The sequence below is a fragment of the Periplaneta americana genome, chromosome 11, assembly GCF_040183065.1.
Source record: "Periplaneta americana isolate PAMFEO1 chromosome 11, P.americana_PAMFEO1_priV1, whole genome shotgun sequence".
NCBI classification, from domain to species: Eukaryota; Metazoa; Arthropoda; class Insecta; order Blattodea; family Blattidae; genus Periplaneta; species Periplaneta americana.
The window spans coordinates 158,435,951-158,452,691 of NC_091127.1; the positions used below are offsets into that span (position 1 = coordinate 158,435,951).

A 16,741-nucleotide genomic window follows, 5' to 3' on the forward strand; every position below is an offset into this window, starting at 1 on the left:
GGAAACGAGAATGCGGATGCATTAGCAAAGAAGGGCAACACTGCTACTTACAGACCTGTTACTAAATCTACGCATTACTCTGTGAAAAGATTTATTAAATCTACATACTTAGACTTCAACAAACAAAATTTGATAACATAATCTCAAGGGAAAAAATGGAACTCTCTGCAGCATAATCCACAGTTAATTCCCGATTAACCACGAAAATCGTCTGTAGCTGCATTTAGATTGGCAACAGCCATGATTATTTGGCCAAACACCTGCATAGAATAGGAATATATCAGTCCCCTAACTGCCCATTGTGCAACTCAAACCAAGAAATGGATTCGGAACACCTCAAAATCTGTGCTTCAGTGGCTGGTCATGATAATATCTTTGAAAAATATTGGAGTGCAAGAGGTCAAATGACTTTATTGTCAAACGCCTGGCATTAGAAAACAACAACAACATTTTCTTCCATTTTTGAAGTTATAAATGTCAAAACGTAACCTTTGCCAATATACGTATATGTGTTCTGTAGAGGAAAATTTCATTTTTACATACGATTATGATTAAAAAAATCTGTTGCAGGTTTTCAAGCATTATTCGCAGTTTTCATTTGCACACATTAATATTACTTCACACTCCAGTTCACATTTTCTTTTAGCATGATAATTCCCAGTAATTCACTCTTGTATGATACATCTCAAAGCAATTTCCCATGGCAGGACTTAAACAATGGCGCCAACAAGCAGCACAATCCATGCCATTTCAGTTACCATCATGACGTGGACAGGTGAACATCGTGCATTTTGTTGTTGAGTATTTTTAAAAAATGGTGATTGTGATTGCAATGCTGTGACAATTTCATGTCTATTTTAGGATTACATGACTCTTCACATACAGAATTTGATCTACAAGACATTTCACATACTGTCTATTGGCACACTGTCATTCAGTATATGGGTGAATATTCTGAAATGGACAAATATGAATAACAAAACTGGAAAAAATATATTATATTAAATTGTGTACTTTTTTCTCACATTGTTTACATTTGCTCCTATTATTGAAGATTCTGGTATCAGTTCAGCTTAAAAAAATTTTTATGTGAGATTTTCTAATTAAAAAAAACAGGGGATTGTTATTATCTTTCCCTTACAGCCCATTGTTTAAGGTATCTCCTAAACTTCTGTACTTCAGATTTCACTTGTCTTCGAACATTTCTTTTTTGACGATCAGTCATATCTGCTATCTTCTTTCTTTTTTTTTTTTTATATTCTTTGCCATAGTTCCTTTTTTTCTGCAACTCCTCTTCAGTCATATTTGCCCTCTGCCTGCGTATCTTCTCCCTTTCATATTTCCTACTTTCATCAGACTTTTTTTTCTTCTCTATAAACAATCACATGAAATAATATTCGAAGTTACTTTATACACCCGTATTTAATAATTGCATGTTAAATGAAACCTCGTCCCACAATAAAGGGACCGACATTGTTGTTACAAATTAGTATAATTTCCGTAATAGTTCTGACAAAATAAATCGTTAAAAATATCATGGAGGTTAGATTTTTTAGTCGACAAACATTGTAATGTTTTGCATATACTACGAAAGTTTAATATATACAAACTATATTTAATGTCACCTGGGACCGGTGTTACCAATAGAAAACATAACATTCAGTCATCAGTGATGATTTTTGTATTTTTCAATAAAATAAATTACGACAATGGACGAAATGTTTTTTAACTGGCGCCATGTTGACTTCTCATCACTACCAACCGTTAAAATTTACTACATGAAGCAAAATTCTCTTTTGTGTAGCTCTTTTATTTCGAGGGACCGGCGTTACAAAATTTTTGGGGACAAAGTTTAAGTTAAAGTTGTGTCCTTTCAGAATTAAACAAACAACAATTCCTGTCTTTCATAAGTATTTCAACTATTTATTTTTATAATCTTGGCAGAGGAAATAAAATCAAATCGAAACATTCCGAGAAAAACTTAGTAAAACAGAGTAAACTGTAGTTGGGCACATAGGGACCATAGTTACATTTTGAAGTTTGGACGTTATTTTTCAATTATAAATTTTAAAATTAATCCTTTTATCCTTTGTTTCCAACTAAAACATGTGAGAGTTATTTATATATTATTTCAATGTACCGAAGTACATGTGATATTCCATGCAGATATTCTGCGTCATCATACGATGAAAGAGTAATGGAACGGAGAAAAATTCTCTCCGGCGCCGGGATTTGAACCCGGGTTTTCAGCTCTACGTGCTGATGCTTTATCCACTAAGCCACACCGGATACAACCCCGGCGTCGGAAAGAATTGTCTCTGATTGAGTTCCAACTCTTGGGTTCCCTCTAGTGGCCGCCCTCTGCACTACGTCATAGATGTCTATGAACATAGGACCGAAGTCCACACATGTGCTCAGGTGCACATATGATATGCGAAAGACAGCGCTTATTCCGTTGGATCCCGGCCAACTAGTCACTCATAACGACTGCACCTCAGCACATGTGTGAATTTCGGTCCTATGTTCATAGACATCTATGACGTAGTGCAGAGGGTGGCCACTAGAGGGAACCCAAGAGTTGGAACTCAATCAGAGACAATTCTTTCAGACGCCGGGGTTGTATCCGGTGTGGCTTAGTGGATAAAGCATCAGCACGTAGAGCTGAAAACCCGGGTTCTAATCCCGGCACCGGAGAGAATTTTTCTCAGTTCCATTACTCTTTCATCATATGTGAGAGTTAGTTAATTAAACGCAAAAGTAATCAGTTTACATTTTCAATTTTTCTGCTAATGGCTTCATTGCCAAATGCAAGGAACTAGACAACAACATTTTCAAGAAACTCCTTAAATCAGCCAGGACATACATTTACCCATTTCAGAATATTCACCCATACAACGAATTCACTTACTGACATTTATGTTTTATTTAGAGGTTCCTTAATTTGTAGGTGTCCACCTCTTACTTCGATGATTTGCATCCATACTTGATTTTCTTCATTCTTTAAGCATTGAAGATTGCTGCCGGAAATCATAGAAGCATCACAAATTTTTCTTTCGCTACACCTCCAGTAAATTTTTGTTCTACCTCTGTTGTAGTCGTGATGGTGGTACAAGTATTCAGGATAACTAAGGAAAAGCTTGCCCTTTTGTGAATTCAAGATTTCAGCTGGGATATCCATTGCACTTGACAATAAAATTTTACACAGGTTACTATAACTACCACGAACAATGGATTTCAGCTTGTCTATCCATTGCACTTGAAAATGTTACATAAGTTACTATAACTACCATGAACAATGGATATAGTGGACATTATATGGTGTAGTGGGCATTTTGATTCTGAACATCAGAGTGAAATGGACATGGTAGAACTATGGACATTTTGAAATCTGGACATTTGGCATGGACATTTTCAACATGGATATTATTTCACGGCCGTTTAGATGCATGCACATTCTAATCCTGGACTTTATGACTGGTAATCATCTGATATCTTAGTTTGGGTCACAATGCTCTATATTTCGTACAATGAGAAATTAAAAACCACAAATTTTAGGACTGTATAAATAGGCTACTATTACCTATCTGAATCTGCCTCGAGTTGTTGTGGTGTGCCCCGTTCCTGAGTGCTGGTATCTTCTAGGAATGATCTATCCAATACTCCTTCGTCAGGTACAAATTCTTCGACACTGGTTATAGGCTCAGGAGTAGCAATAGAGGCAAGACTTTGTCTTCTTTGCTCTAAATGGGGGAAAAATAACCGATTTCAAACAAATGAAGGCAGTAAAATGTTCTCCTTTTAATTTTGCCTCCAAATTGTGTATTGTGTTCTCAAGTAGAAGAAATGGATATGAATCATGTAACACCCTGTGAAGCACTTCAACAAAATAAAAGTTTTACTTCTAAATACTGAGAAGCAAGAGAGAAAATAGCTCGACTGTTAAATCAAGAGCATTAAACATCTACCTGCCTTTTAATTTTGCTTATTTCGAAGAAAAATTAATATTAGTTGCTATACATTAAAATTGTTAACTTTAAAAAGTTTTCAGAACTTCATCCACATCTAAGTTTACGCGTTCCAAGCAACATATTATGTCCTAATAAACCAGAGCCACACAATACAAAATACAGTGCAACTCCACAAATAGACGCTCATTCCCGTATAATTCACGATACAAGGTAAGTCAACGCATCCTGTCCCGCGCTGCACAGGGCTAGCCAGGTGAACCAGTGCAGTAGTGTGCAGATACTGGTACACGTTGGGAACAGAAAATGTGTACTTATGTTGAAGCAGAAGTTACGAATATTGGAACGGTTTAAAAAGGTGAATCAATCAGAGCCATCCCTCAAGAATGTGACATAGGATAAAACAAAATTCATCTAATTACGAGGAATTCCGTAGTGATTATAAGAAGCTTTGTTATTATCAGTTGATTGTAGGATGAAAACACAGCTTATTTTGTGTATTTCCTAAATTTAATCAATAAGGATGATTTATGTTCTCTCCTAAAGGGTATACACCATTTTAAAATAATTTAATACACAAACACAACTATTACAAGAAATACTCAATAAGTTTTTGCAGCTTTATTCTCTTCAGCTCTAATCAACAATAATAAAAATGCAGGTTGCCAGGCGACAAAAGAAAAGAAAAGATGCAAAAACAAATGAATGAGGTGTATAAACAATTGAATGCTCTTTCATATTCAAGTATAGAAATAAAGGGGTGCCATTTGAAATTTCAAAGTGGGAGTGACTGGGGATGGGAGGTGAAATCTAAAATGCAATTAAACCTGGTTTAAGACTTCCCCCTTGATATCTAAATTTACGTGTTTGTTTGGTTTAAATTTAATTCAATTTAACTAGTTATTTAGAGTGGGAAGTTTTGAAATGTATGTAGATATATTTAGAGAGTTTTTCCTCCAGAAGTTTGTTTTATGTTTCAGATGTATCATGTATACATTATACTTAATCACGGATTTGTTTTGTTATATATTTTGCATATACTACAATATATTATTTAAAATTATATACGTTAATTATTTATGTTTCGGTCCGCACGCCATAAAACACTGTACAGCCCTTATGTTTACCAATGTCCACAGTACTCCAAGAAAGACACCGTTCGTACCTCGTCTCGCACACGGACCATTGCTGTGTCTATTTGTGGAGTTCCACTGTACAATCAACACTTTCCGAAAACTTCCACACCATATATTAAATATTAAACATTAATGGACTTAAATCAATGAAAACAAGAAAAGTATTTTGTGCGAGATCGTGCGTATTTGCTTGTTTTCCGCACAGAACCAATACGCGGTAAGTGTGAAATATCACATTCAGTATTCCCAACGTAACACACATAACAATTTCCCTCTTCTTACCGCTTAAGCGCGACATTCATTTTACTGCTTTAGGCTTTTAACATATTATTTTCAGAGACGTTTAACATAGTAATAATTATAAATTGGAAACTTACCACTGCAATTTCACCTAAATTCCAATGTTAATTATTGTTTTTAAATATTTGCAAAAATTAAGTAAAGTCTACTATTCCACGAAACTTATTGCATTCCTGATACAAGTAACATTAAGGAAGCCGTGAAAAAATCAACAAGATTCCAGATGCCGATGTTATTACTGCAATATGTCATATAAATAATATTGTTAAAATATTAAAATGAAAAATAAATCATTACATAACCTTACCGTTTGTTTTAAGTTCGCATTTATAGACTGGGGGGAAAAAAAGACAGACTATATCACGGCCTGCTGGAGTATAGTAAACACAGAAAACATTTTATAGCAACAATGTTGAAGAAAGATATTTTGGTGTTCCGAAGTTGGCGTCATTAAACAGAAACCAACATGGAGATTTCATTGCAACTAATTAGAAATTCGTCTTTCAGGTATGTAATAAACGATCTTCGCACAAAATAATGTACGATACACGAGCGGTATGTTTGTTTTCATGTTCTCGGAAATTAAAAAAGCTCAACTATGTTTCGCTTTTTCAATCTTTTCCTCGACCATGAAAACGTCAACATACCGCTCTTGTAACGTATATTGCTATTCTGATCACATGATCAACTTCAAATGTAATGGCTGTATGTGACTTACGTTGAAATTCCTCCTGGCTGTCCTTTGGCTTGCCAAATATCTTTGACATAAAACCCGAGCTCTTTGAGCTGACTGCTGACAACCCATCTGGTCTTCCATTGGATGAAAGAGATTCTGGTGATTGAGAAGGGGTCACTTGCTGATGTTGAAGGAGATTCTGTGATTGTGAACTATTAACACTGGTACTGCCAGCATTACCACTTGACTGTGACAGTTTATTCTGTTCTGAAGTAACTGGAATACTAACTATTTTTGGTATTAAAGTGGGGTTTGACCCAGGAATTGGATTTCCTGCTCCAATAGGACCAGGCATAGAGGTACTTCGCCGAACATTTGCTGACACATCAGTTTTATTTCCAGGTTGTGAAGACTGTGATGAAATCTGATGGCTACTTTGGGAGGTGGGACCAAATGTTTGTGCTGAAGTGCCTGAGTTGGAAGGTACTGCTGCCGAAGCGGCACTGGAAGTCATATCAGCTGCCTGCCGACGTTTGTTCATCAAATTATCGAGGAACCTGGAACAATAGCAATAACAGCAACACAATAACAATAATACATGTAAAATAATATTAATTTAATAATTGAATCGTGTATTTATTTTTTTTTTATTTTAATAGGTTATTTTACGATGCTGTATCAACATCTAGGTTATTTAGCGTCTGAATGACATGAAGGTGATAATGCCGGTGAAATGAGTCCAGGGTCCAGCATCGAAAATTACCCAGCATTTGCTCGTATTGGGTTGAGGGAAAACCCGGAAAAAACCTCAACCAGGTAACTTGCTCTGACCAGGAATCGAACCCGGGCCATCTGGTTTTGCAGCTAGACGTGCTAACCATTACTCCACAGGTGTGAACAAATCGTGTATTTCAGAAAGGAACTGAGAACTAAGTAAAAAAAATGTAATTTTTTGTTTTTCATCTCAATTATCTAGTATGGCCAAACCTGATCATTTGGTACCAGTATAGGAAGATATTAAGTCACACTTCTCTTTGCGGGAGAAACGCACTAAATCAGTGACTTAGTTCTACTCTCCACCATCCTATGTAGCGTGCAATGACATTTGCCATACTATGATAAGAATGTGGCTAGATCTGACAGCATCAAAACGATTTAAAATTACACATTACTTTCCTCAGAGGAGTCATTCTTTTCTACCCTGCAACGAGGACTTTGGGTCTTTAAGAAGCAACTTAAAAAGGTAGATAGAGTTTACTACATGGAAGAGTACATGCAATTATTGTCAATAGCAAAGCAAGTGATATATGTAAGCCATGTTAATAATTAATTTTGACAAATGGTGGCCCACATTTTTTTAAATAGAATATAGAATATAATCTAAATTTAACAGAACAAATACTGAAATCAGAAGTAAACACTGAAATACTAAAACAATTGTCTTTAGAGACAATTAATATTAGGTACCCTCCACAAAACTGGCTTCATTTATACACCGACGGATCCTTGATCTCCAGAGAACAAGGTGCCGGTGCAGGTGTTACGTGCTGTCTCTTCTCACTTTATAGATCTCTTGGATATGGAACAACAAGTTTTGATGGAGAAATCATTGCAATAAGTGAAAGTCTCAGGAATCTTCTATGCCACAACAATAAATTTAAGAATGCAGTTATATTGTCAGACTCCAAAGCAGCTATTCTATCAATCGTCTCTAAACACACACCTTCATCTCAAACAGCAGAAATAACTAAAATGCTCTCTCAATTAATATCACTCAATAAAAGAATTGTATTCCAATGGATACCACCCCATTGTGGAATCCTGGGAAACGAGAATGCGGATGCTTTAGCAAAGAAGGGCAGCACTGCTACTTACAGACCTGTTACTAAATCTACGTATTACTCTGTGAAGAGATTTATAAAATCTACATACTTAGACTTCAACAAACAAAATTTGATAACACAATCTCAAGGGAAAAAATGGAACTCTCTGCAGCATAATCCACAGTTAATTCCCGATTTACCACGAAAATCGTCTGTAGCTGCATTTAGATTGGCAACAGGCCATGATTGTTTGGCCAAACACCTGCATAGAATTGGAATATATCAGTCCCCTAACTGCCCATTGTGCAACTCAAACCAAGAAATGGATTCAGAACATCTCAAAATCTGTGCGTCAGTGACTAACCATGACAATATCTTTGAAAAATATTGGAGTGCAAGAGGTCAAATGACTTTATTGTCAAACGCCTGGCATTAGAAAACAACAACTTTAGTTAGTGTTCTAGTATAATTTTATATTTTAGTAGAAAATTATGTAAAATAAATAGCGTCATTTGATATGAATAATATGATATACATTCTGACATCACCCAAATTTTTATGTCTGTTATGGAGAAAGGAACTAAGTCTAAAAAGTATGAAAGACTGAAAAAAAAATTATAAATTAGTCTGAAGCATGTCTCTCTTACCTCTCTCACATTTTAATCACCGACCTGAATACAAAATAAAAAGCTGAAAATTTTTCATTGAAACAGCTAAAAGTAAAGAAGTTTTTTGGTCTCCTGAAAAGTAAAGATGATTAAGATTTGTTAGGATGTCATAGGGAAACTGGAGCTCCCGGAGAAAACCCTGCGTTACCTGCCCAACACAAGTTATAAATCGGGGGTACACCAGGGATCGAACCTGGGACCACAGGATTACAAGACCAGCACTCTAGCCACTAGACCACCCATGTGGTGGTATTCTAATTATTATTACTTACTTATTATAGTCCGCATCATCACTCTCTTGATAAAGATCCAGTTCTTGTGTTGTAAGGTGGATCTCATGCTCATTTGTCTCAAGTTGACCTAACAAAGTCTCTCTCTGCAGCTGTAGAAATGGTAAGTTGAAAAACTTGTGCAGTAGTTTTAATCCAAATCCGTTTCTCATTGAAGCCTCTGCATAGCGGACCTGTGCTGATCCAGGGGGTCTGCAAAAGTCAGGGCAACTTCAGTTATTAACTCACTTTCTGAAGACAGCTTCATCCTCACCAAATTAGATTATCTGATGCCACAAGGTTATTAATTCCCGCTATACAAAACATACAGTGCAGAAACTATTGCAATACTGATGAAAATTGATTTCGACATTTTTAACGAAAAAATAAACGTTTTCAGTATTTGTAAAAATGAGAAAATAATTTTTATATATATAATATCTCTCTGTTTAAGTAATATAGCAATTTTTTTAAAGTATCTCACAGATTTTGTTAGTATTTCATTATATGTAAGTCAATTCTTCTAAAAATTGAAGGGTTCAGAGCCATAGTGGACCAAGCCCCATTTATTAAAAACAGAGAAAGCAAGGGTTAAAGTTAAGTGAATACCATAGTTTAGTGAAGATTGATATATCATTTAGTTTTAATGTGTATATTTTATATTACTTGCTATATTTTGCCATTGAAATACGGTAATAACTTAATTTTAACCCTTGTTTTTTACAGTTTTAGTAAATGACACTTGGCCCACTATGGTTTTGAACTCTTCAATTATGCACTGAAATACCATATATTCATAACTAGAGTCCAGATTTTTGTATACTATTAACCTTAAAAATATGTACATAAATATGTAAATAAAAACCTCAAAATATGTACTGAATGTTTAATATCAAAATTGCACAGGGAGTTAAAAATAAATATTGTTTGTTATTTATTTCAAAAAATAGTTTTATTGCAATTAAATAGCATTAATTTCAAACAAATTACACATTTATAATTTATGTCACGATATAGTTTTTCATGTGATTTTAAAGTTAAACAAGGCATGAAGCACAATTGCTACAAAATATTCCTCCATATTTTCAGGAGTTGAAGTTCCATCAGTGATTGGATAGTATGTTCTCATATACCGAAAATGATCTCTCAACATCACATGAGGTTGTTGGTGCACATTTAAACAAATGGATGTGGCTGACAGCAATGTCTTCTGGAGGGTTCAGCATTTTTCAAAGTTATCCCCCTCTTATAAATTCATATTGTGACAGCGACGTGAGATTCGAACTCACGACCAGCGTACCGCAAGAGAGAAGATCGCGTGAGTCGACACGGGCTCAACGGAGCACTGAGGGACGGCGCGCGGCGGAGAGAAGAGAGGGGAAAGAGCCTACGCGGTGAGGGAGTTTGCGCGTGCAGCTGCTACTTGCGGAGTGAAGAGGGAACGGACCCTCCTGAATCTTCCAGAGAAGTCCGTCCGAAGTGGAGATATCCAGATAATTCGAGAGGACACCCGTAGAAATTTCTCGTAACTATGATTTTGCTATAAAAGAAGAAACGCGGGCGAACTTGAGCAGTTTTTCAGTTTATTCAGCCATTCAGTGAGTAAGCCAGAGCAAGCAAGCCAGTCTTGTGTACCGGAGTTCGACTCGAGTGTGCGTCCGCAACTGTGTCAGCATCCAAAGGCCTGAGTTCGAGTGCAGTGGACCGCAGTTGGAGGGACTCGAGTTCGAATACAGTGGACTGTCTCTGAAGGTCTGTGGTTCGAGATACTGTGAACTCTAGTGACTGAGCTAGAAGAACTGTGAACTGAGAATTGACAGTTCTGATTTGTAAATAGTGCTTTGTGAACATTAGTTAAAATTAACAGTTCATTGTTGTTCGTAATAGTCCAAGTAAATTGTCATTGCCGTCAGTGGAGTGCTATAACGAATACTGTGTTCAGTGAAAATCCTATTGTTGACGAGAGCGTTTAAGGTGAATTGTAGAAAGGAATTATTGTTGAGATAATAAAGTTACATTGTTGTTGAGTATAAAAAAGTTACAATATTAACATCCCTGCCAGGGATAACTTCTATCCGCCTCACAAAAATAGTATAATTGTTTTAATTTTTTTAGGTTATTTTACGACGCTTTACCAACATCTTAGGTTATTTAGCGTCTGAATGAGATGAAGGTGATAATGCTGGTGAAATGAGTCTGCAGTCCAACACTGAAAGTTACCCAGCATTTGCTCATATTGGGTTGAGGGAAAACTCCGGAAAAAACCTCAACCAGGTAACTTACTCCGACCAGGAATCGAACTCTGGCCACTTGGTTTCACGGCTAGATGCGCTAACCATTCCTCCACAGCTGTGAACTAATTTTTTTAATACGAGTATACTTTATAAAGTATAAAGTAAGCAAAGAAAATAATATTGATGTATTATCATTACAGACCGGATTCTTAAGTAATTACATATTGCATTCCTTTACTTGTAGACTACTGAAAATGACAAATGTCGGCGATTTGTGGTTCTGGTATGGTTATAGTTCAGTTTCATTTTACATATTCCTAGTAATATTACATATTTTACATATTACGTAAAGAATGTAACATTTTTATACATACCTAGGCAATTATTGCATTTTTTTTTTCATGGATATATGTCTTAACGTCCCTGTCCCATTATTCCGATTGGAGGACCGCTTTTTGTTCTCACTATAGTCAACAATGCTATAGAAAATACTTCAATTTCTAAAGTTGGCTTAAGACAATAGTTCTTTTATAAATAAAAAACAAACATAAAACTAGGGATTCCAACTCTTTGTCTGTAAAACATAATAGTTCGGAGTGCCTCAACTCTATATATTTGCCTTTCATAAACGAAATAGAATATGTTCAAAACCAAGCTCTCAGACTCATTACTGGTGGAATCAAAACAACGCCAATAGATTCTATGAGATTCCTCACTAATATTAACAGCATCAAAATGACAATAGAAGAAAAAGCACTGATTCAATATGAAAAACTTATCAGATTACCAGGAAACAATTGGCATTCATACAGTCCTCTCTGTAGATTGAAAACTCAAAAAAGTTTCATATCCATGGTTCAAGAATTAAAACAGAAAATCAATATCCCGAATTTAAAAGAAAACTTACAAATTAAAGCAAACCCTTTAAATCTATTAAATATAGAATATAATCTAAATTTAACAGAATAAATACTGAAATCAGAAGTAAACACTGAAATACTGAAACAATTGTCTTTAGAGACAATTAATATTAGGTACCCTCCACAAAACTGGCTTCATTTATACACCGACAGATCCTTGATCTCCAGAGAACAAGGTGCCGGTGCAGGTGTTACGTGCTGTCTCTTCTCACTTTATAGATCTCTTGGATATGGAACAACAAGTTTTGATGGTGAAATCATTGCAATAAGTGAATGTCTCAGGAACCTTCCATGCCACATCAATAAATTTAGGAATGCAGTTATATTGTCAGACTCCAAAGCTGCTATTCTATCAATCGTCTCTAAACACACATCTTCATCTCAAACAGCAGAAATAACTAAAATGCTCTCTCAATTAATATCACTCAATAAAAAAATTGTATTCCAATGGATACCATCCCATTGTGGAATCCTGGGAAACGAGAATGCGGATGCTTTAGCAAAGAAGGGCAGCACTGCTACTTACAGACCTGTTACTAAATCTACGTATTACTCTGTGAAGAGATTTATAAAATCTACATACTTAGACTTCAACAAACAAAATTTGATAACACAATCTCAAGGGAAAAAATGGATCTCTCTGCTTCAAAATCCACAGTTAATTCCCGATTTACCACGAAAATCGTCTGTAGCTGCATTTAGATTGGCAACAGGCCATGACTGTTTGCCCAAACACCTGCATAGAATTGGAATAAATCAGTCCCCTAGCTGCCCATTGTGCAACTCAAACCAAGAAATGGATTCGGAACACCTCAAAATCTGTGCTTCAGTGGCTAGTCATGATAATAACTTTGAAAAATATTGGAGTGCAAGAGGTCAAATGACTTTATTGTCAAATGCCTGGCATTAGAAAACAACAACATATATTTGCCCTCATGCTTTCTCAGAATCTTGGATGGTCAAGTGTGCCTGTCATTTAACTATATTACAAACTGAAAGTAGGCTATTAATAATAATATGAGAATTGCGCACAAATGTGCAATTACGAGAAGGTGACACTGTTCACTAGCGTAGAGTAGGGTATTAGCGAGGGGTTTGAGTCAGTGTCAGGCAAATCAAAATGCCATTATGTGTGTTACAGAAAAATATTTTTCTAGGAAATCTTAAGCCACAAGAAAAAAAAAAGCATAAATTGTGGCAGAGACAAGTTGCATTTGCAAACTATACAATGAGGTGAAAATGGTAAGTCACTTTCCAGGCTATATTCTCCCACTTCAACTGACCAGTTAAATTGTGACGACATTTTTGTGAATTTAATGCATTAATAAATAGTGATTTTAAATTACATATTTTATTAATACTACATATTTAATTACATATTTCCCCAATATTTACTACATTTTTATGTACATATTTCGCACCTTCATATTACATAAAAATCCGGGGCGTAATTATCATCACCGGCCAGCTGACAACAATCAATAACTTAGGAATTACACTTCTTATCTTAAGCCTGCTCATGGGTATAATTATGATATAATTATTATTGTTGTTGTTGTTTTCTAATGCCAGGCATTTGACAATAAAGTCATTTGACCTCTTGCACTCCAATATTTTTCAAAGATATTCTCATGACCAGCCACTGAAGCACAGATTTTGAGGTGTTCCAAATCCATTTCTTGAAAAATGGCAAGTTGTAGCCGATTTAAGTGAACACCATGTTTTAACGTTTTGGTGGCTACTTCATTCACACACAACCCCCAGAATGTCTGGAGGACCACACCTGCTGTTGGTCGACGGGTCCATTGGACCTAGCTGGGAGATCTTGTTGATCACCAGCTTTCCCTCCTTAAGCCACTGGAGGACGATTTTAGTGCCATAGCAGGTCAGCACTGGGAACACAAAAGTAGAAAGAGGAGGAAGGAAAGTGAAATGAACTCCTAGGCCTCGAATGCTCTAATACCGTCAGGGTTGAAGAAAGTAAGAGTTCAGTCAGAGGACTGGATAGGAAAGGGTAAAGAGGGAATTAGGTATTGAATAGAGGAAAATTATACCAAATTCAGTCATTAACTCATCAAGCTGACCAGTGCTAATTGATGAGTAGCCCCTCCCTTGTAAAATTATGCTTACTAACAGCTGCACCACGGGAAGGTAGGGATGGGACATTGGGTATTTGTCCAGGTTGGTTCCTTAAAGCCTTCAATGGGAAGGATTAATGGCTCTCCCCCCCTGTATTCGACAAATACCCTTTTGCAGCCTATAATTATTATTAGATGCAAGACAAGCAACTCAGTGCGATCAAGCATTGAGCCATAATAAAAATAATAATAATAATAATAATAATAATAATAATAATAATAATTTTATGTATGGTATTCTATATCTAGGATTCTATTACCCCCATCAGAAATCTTAATTCGCACCCTGCATATACATCATTACATTGGGAAAATGCAGGTCTGGTACTTCGAACTTTTACGCATAATTCAGAGCATAATTACCTCTCATGACTTTCAATGAAGTATGTTACATGATCTGAAGTAACTGTCCTATGATGCGCCATATCACAGTGGTTAGCAAGTACTAATACCGGAATATGTGGCGGGACTTTGGGTAACTCACGTTGTACATAATCAAATGTCCTGAAAACAAAACGAGAAATTAATCTGAGAAAATATGTTAACATTCAAGTTTCTTTTAAAGAACAAATTTCACGAAATTCTCCATGCCAACCACTGTTTATTTATAGTCTGTGTGTGTGTGTCATGACTGCTGTTGCAGCCATCGAAACTACAGATGCAGAGGAGGGAAAATGAGACAATGGAGGGTCGGGGCTTTCACTGGTTCATACGGTAGAAGAAATGGGAGCACTAGAAAGAGATAAGTATTAGAAGTAGAGTTGTCTTGTAGTTTAATGAGAGGCATGAAAGCTACAGTGATAGAGGGCAAAGAAGCACAGCAGCACTCAGGGTTAGCATGTTTAAAACAAAAAGTTTGAACAACGTGTTCAAAATAGTTTGTGCGAGATCGTGCGTATTTGCTTGTTTTCCGCACAGAACCAATACGCGGTAAGTGTGAAATACCACATTCAGTATTCCCAACGTAACACACATAACAATTTCCCTCTTCTTACCGCTTAAGCGTGACATTCATTTTACTGCTTTAGGCTTTTAACTTATTATTTTTAGAGACTTTAACATAGTAATAATTATAAATTGGAAACTTACCACTGCAATTTCACCTAAATTGCAATGTTAATTATTGTTTTTAAATATTTGCAAAAATTAAGTAAAGTCTACTACTCCACGAAACTTATTGCATTCCTGATACAAGTAACATTAAGGAAGCCGTGAAAAAATCAACGAGATTCCAGATGCCGATGTTATTACTGCAATATGTTATATAAATAATATTGTTAAAATATTAAAATGAAAAATAAATCATTACATAACCTTACCGTTTGTTTTAAGTTCGCATTTATAGACTGGGGGAAAAAAAAGACAGACGTATATCACGGCCTGCTGGAGTATAGTAAACACAGAAAACATTTTACAGCAACAATGTTGAAAGATATTTTGGTGTTCCGAAGTTGCCGTCATTAAACAGAAACCAACATGGAGATTTCATTGCAACTAATTAGAAATTCGTCTTTCAGGTATGTAATAAACGATCTTCGCACAAAATAATGTACGATACACGAGCGGTATGTTTGTTTTCATGTTCTCGGAAATTAAAAAAGCTCAACTACGTTTCGCTTTTTCAATCTTTTCCTCGACCATGAAAACGACAACATACCGCTCTTGTAACGTATATTACTATTAAAACAATAACAGAACGTTTAAAACTCTATGTTTAAAACAAGTTTCTTTTTAAGACATTTCATACAAGTTATTTATCTTGTTTTCTGATTGTTTTATTTCATCCTAATTGTTTACAAAATCTATTCAGGCCTTTATAAAATTTACAGTTTATGAATTTAACAATGGTATTCCTGACTTTATGGAGCCAAACTTTTATTTTCTCCAAACAAATATTAGCCTATTATTAATAAGAAAATTTTTAGTATGTACAGGGCAAATAATTTGAATGCTGGTATCTGTATATAGGCCTATTGTCTAAAGCATGTTTTATTATATTTATAAGAAATCCACTGAAAATAATTTTATGCTCTACCATGCCGAAAAGTAGTAATTATACACCTGATAGCAGTCCTTTAATGCATGTCATTAAAGTACACCAATTCATTAAAGTTCAGGTTTTCGATTATTCTCGGATATGCAATCGAAAGACAACTAGCAAAATGTCACGCAGGCGGAAATCCAATACTGTCGCAGAAGGTTATGTTCTGTTACTATAATAATTAGCGTTAATTGTAAATAATATTCAAATAAATTCAATTTGTCATCTCGTTTTTCAATTCTAAATCAATTTCCAGGTTATATCACAATTAGTTCATGCTATTCTGTAGATTATAACAAGGTCAATGACATTATTGTTCCTCGGAAAAAATCAATACTTTCGCGTCTGCGCACATCTCACAATTTACGAGCGACGCACAAGGTCACTTCCACTCTTCAGTTAGATACGAATAAAATGAATACTTCTGAATAATTTCAAGTTAGAAATATGGTCGAACATAAAAAGTCGTATGAAACTTGCCTATAATGGTAATTAAGACGATCGTATGAAAATTATGAAACTCACGCTCATTTCATAAACAAACATACTCGCGTCTTAATTACTATCATTA

The 16,741-nt window shown here is 35.5% G+C and overlaps 1 protein-coding gene across 1 annotated transcript in view; it reads right to left on the reverse strand.

Annotated features, from left to right (window-relative positions):
- LOC138709491 (rab-like protein 6) overlaps positions 1–16,741 on the reverse strand; it is a 47,654-nt gene that overhangs the window by 12,764 nt on the left and 18,149 nt on the right. The window contains exons 5-8 of the mRNA XM_069840297.1: positions 14,493–14,633; positions 8,841–9,050; positions 6,120–6,634; positions 3,581–3,740 (exon numbers count right to left, since the gene is read on the reverse strand). Coding sequence (XP_069696398.1) covers positions 3,581–3,740; positions 6,120–6,634; positions 8,841–9,050; positions 14,493–14,633 — 1,026 coding nt within the window. The remainder of the gene's footprint in view (positions 1–3,580; positions 3,741–6,119; positions 6,635–8,840; positions 9,051–14,492; positions 14,634–16,741) is intronic.